At 42.5% G+C, this 3,068-nt stretch overlaps 1 protein-coding gene across 1 annotated transcript; it reads right to left on the bottom strand.

The window, feature by feature from the left end:
• Window positions 1-700: 700 nt before the first annotated feature.
• Window positions 701-2,252, bottom strand: LOC119343619. The gene is made up of 2 exons (XM_037614485.1): window positions 1,455-2,252; window positions 701-1,359 (listed from the first exon to the last, which is right to left on the bottom strand). The coding sequence occupies exons 1-2, from the start codon at window positions 1,544-1,546 to the stop codon at window positions 726-728; spliced, it is 726 nt and encodes a 241-aa protein (XP_037470382.1). The 5' UTR covers window positions 1,547-2,252; the 3' UTR covers window positions 701-725.
• Between the last annotated feature and the right edge of the window lie 816 nt (window positions 2,253-3,068).

Raw genomic sequence — 3,068 nt, 5'->3', positions numbered from 1 at the left:
CTTGGAGAGGCTTTCCTCCCAATCATGTATGTGATATGCATTGTTGAACACACTCAAGTGTCGCTTCTAGCAAGGGAAAATGTGTGCACAAAACCGGACATTAAAACTGTGATGCTATTGCTCATGGTAATAACATTATAACTCCATATGCATTGAATGGAATAGAGTTCCATCCACTGATCAACCTAGTTGAAATTCCGAATTTCAAATCAGCATACATGAAAAGTATATTACACAGGAACAATAACAAGCCACATGCCCTACTCAATGATCTAGCTCAAAAATTTCCTAGCAGTAGATGTTCATATTCGTACATGCCAAACCAGGGAAGCCAAAAGCCTCTTTGTACAAAAAAAACCCATAGTAGAATTCTTTCAAGGACAGGTGTACTGACTGTTATTTATAGTTTAATTAGTTAACAGTCACAAGCCACACAACTTGCAAACACAGACTTCAGCACAAGACGAGCAAACCCAAACCTCTGCGATTTGTGTCAACTCTCACAAAAAAAAGAATACATGCCTCAAGATACCAGCAGGTTCGTGAGCATCTGAATTGTTGCAGCTAGTAAAGCAATAGCTCTCTCGACCATGGTCGATGCAGCAAGGCAATTCAGGAGCGACTCGACAGCAAGGAAAATAAGGAAACCGGAATGTCTAAAATTTAGTTTTTTAAGGAACAATCTTTGTACACAAATAGCTTGCAAGAAAACATGTTCCAATCTTCTAGTGAGCTTCTAAATTTACTTTTTCAGGGAGTTCTCCCAACCAGCAGGGGGTGTATGGGAAAGACTCTTGTACATATCGATGGTAGAAATCGGATTCTGGGTCAGTATAGAATTTCGAGAAAACCTTGCCCAAATCTTGAAGCTTTGAGCTACTCCAGTTATAGGCAAGCACTCTGTCGAATTTATCACTCAAGAAGACAACCTCTTTGTAAGGATGAAATCCAAGGAAAATGATACAACAATCGTTGATCCTACCACCAGGTTTGAGAACATTATCATTGTCACAATCCCACACAAATTTCTGTTCCACTGTTGCTTCGCTGTTGTACACAATGGGAGAATCATCAGCAGCATCTTTATTTGCCCAATAGCGAAATTCTTGTAAGATCCAAGGTCCGTCACGTTGTTTGTCGTAGTTCAGATTTGGAAGGATGGAGAAGATATCTCTGTCATGCTTCAACACCCACTCTGTCTGACCATGAAGACATGGGTCGTTTAGGAACCAAACCTGAAGATGGAACCCCTGAAATAACGATGCACAGTATATCCCATTGACTGATTTTCCTAGATAAAATTCTGCATCTTCTGTGGGCAATTCAATTGCTCGGAACGTACTGTTTGACAGTGATATTCTGCAATAATAATAGTAGGATAATTAAACAATCGTATACCATGGTGCTCAAAGGCAGAACCAGAATGAATGAACCATGTCTATATAAGGTGTTACCTCATAACAAACCAATCAGAGCAACATATATAGAGTGCTCCTCGCCAGTAGGCAGACTGATGTTTGAAAAAAATTCGCAGTGACCCATCCATGCCAGGCAACGTCCCTGCAGCCGCCCCTTCCCGACCAAATGTCCTTCCTCCCAAGATTCAGACTTTGATGAAAACATAGGTAGGATCAATGTGGATGGCGGCCATTCAGCTTCCTCCTCACAGTCGTCGTTGTTCTTGGAAGGGACATCGGGCACTATGAGCACTTCAAAATAGTTGGGCGACAGAGTGGGGTCAAACACGAGGTGCTCGCGCGCAAAGGAGATCATGCCCGGAGGTGGGGGTTGTGGCAGGTCCGGGGCAGGTGGCAGGGGCGCCCACTGCTGTGTGGCAGGGTTGACCACGCAGTGGTGGAGCAAGAGAAGGCCATTGCAGTGATCTCGGACGTGGATGGGGGGCATGAGGTCAGGCTCGCCGGGCACCGTGTAGTCCAGCCGGCCAGAGATTGCGGTGCCCGTCGTGGGGCGGGAGAGCAACTGCGTGAACCATAGGTCCAGGTAGTTGAGGAAGATGCCACCAAGCGAGCGCGGGAGGAGGTCCGACCGCAGCAGTCTGCGGTCGTCGATGACGCGGCGCTATGCCTTGCAGACGCAGCGGGAAGCGGCAAGGCCGCGAGGTGCGAGGAGGCGGAGGACGCCCGCGAGCACGTAGTCCGGCACCATCGTGGCGAGATCTGCCATCGTTGTGGGGAGCTAGATCTGGATCTGGATCTGGATGATAGGGGAAAAGGCTATTCTACCTACCTGTTAACCATGTCAGGCCTAACCACATCACTAGTCCACACGCAGTTGTCTATATATAGTACTCGTGTGTTGGTATGCAGTATTAATTGCATGTATATATTAAGTAAGAAATATATGAGATTTGCATATCCTACATAATATATGAGATTTTCTCGTGTCCTTCCTAATATATCCGTGTAATTAATATAATACATTAATAAAGCACATATATTACTCCCTCTCTTGTACTAGAATATAAGGCGCATCAATTTTTGTGAAAGTCAAATATTCCTATGTTTGATCAAGACTGCAGAATAAAATATCAACATCTACAATACCTAATAGAAAAAAATATGAAAATATTTTTTATGATAGAAAATTGGTATTGTAGATATTGACATGTTTTCACAAACACTTGGTCAATCATGCACATGTTTGACATTTCAAAAACCTAATACACCTTATACTATTACAGAACGAAGGGGGTATGTGATTAGCTCTCATATTGAGGACGTGGAGTTTTTACACCCAGGAGCAAATGCTCCTGGTGTGAACAGTAAAATAAAAAAAATTCAAAAAAATGTCAAAAAATTCTGAATTTTTTTGTGCCATACTTATACAAATGTTTGTTGTGCACGTAAAATTTCATCGCGAAATCACATTGATGGAAGATGTGGTAAAAAAACAAAATCGATGCTCTGAAAATGTTACTTACAAAAGCATTTTGGAGCTCTGATTTTGTTTTTTTTGGCACGACTTCCACGAATGTGATTTCGTGATGAAAATTTTCATGCACAAGAAACACTTGTGTAAGTATGTCACAAAAAAAATTCAGAATTTTT

Source organism: Triticum dicoccoides, unplaced genomic scaffold (assembly GCF_002162155.2).
Source record: "Triticum dicoccoides isolate Atlit2015 ecotype Zavitan unplaced genomic scaffold, WEW_v2.0 scaffold134441, whole genome shotgun sequence".
Taxonomy (NCBI): Eukaryota; Viridiplantae; Streptophyta; class Magnoliopsida; order Poales; family Poaceae; genus Triticum; species Triticum dicoccoides.
Note: the sequence above shows the minus strand (reverse complement) of the source record. Positions and strands in the feature narration are given on the sequence as shown.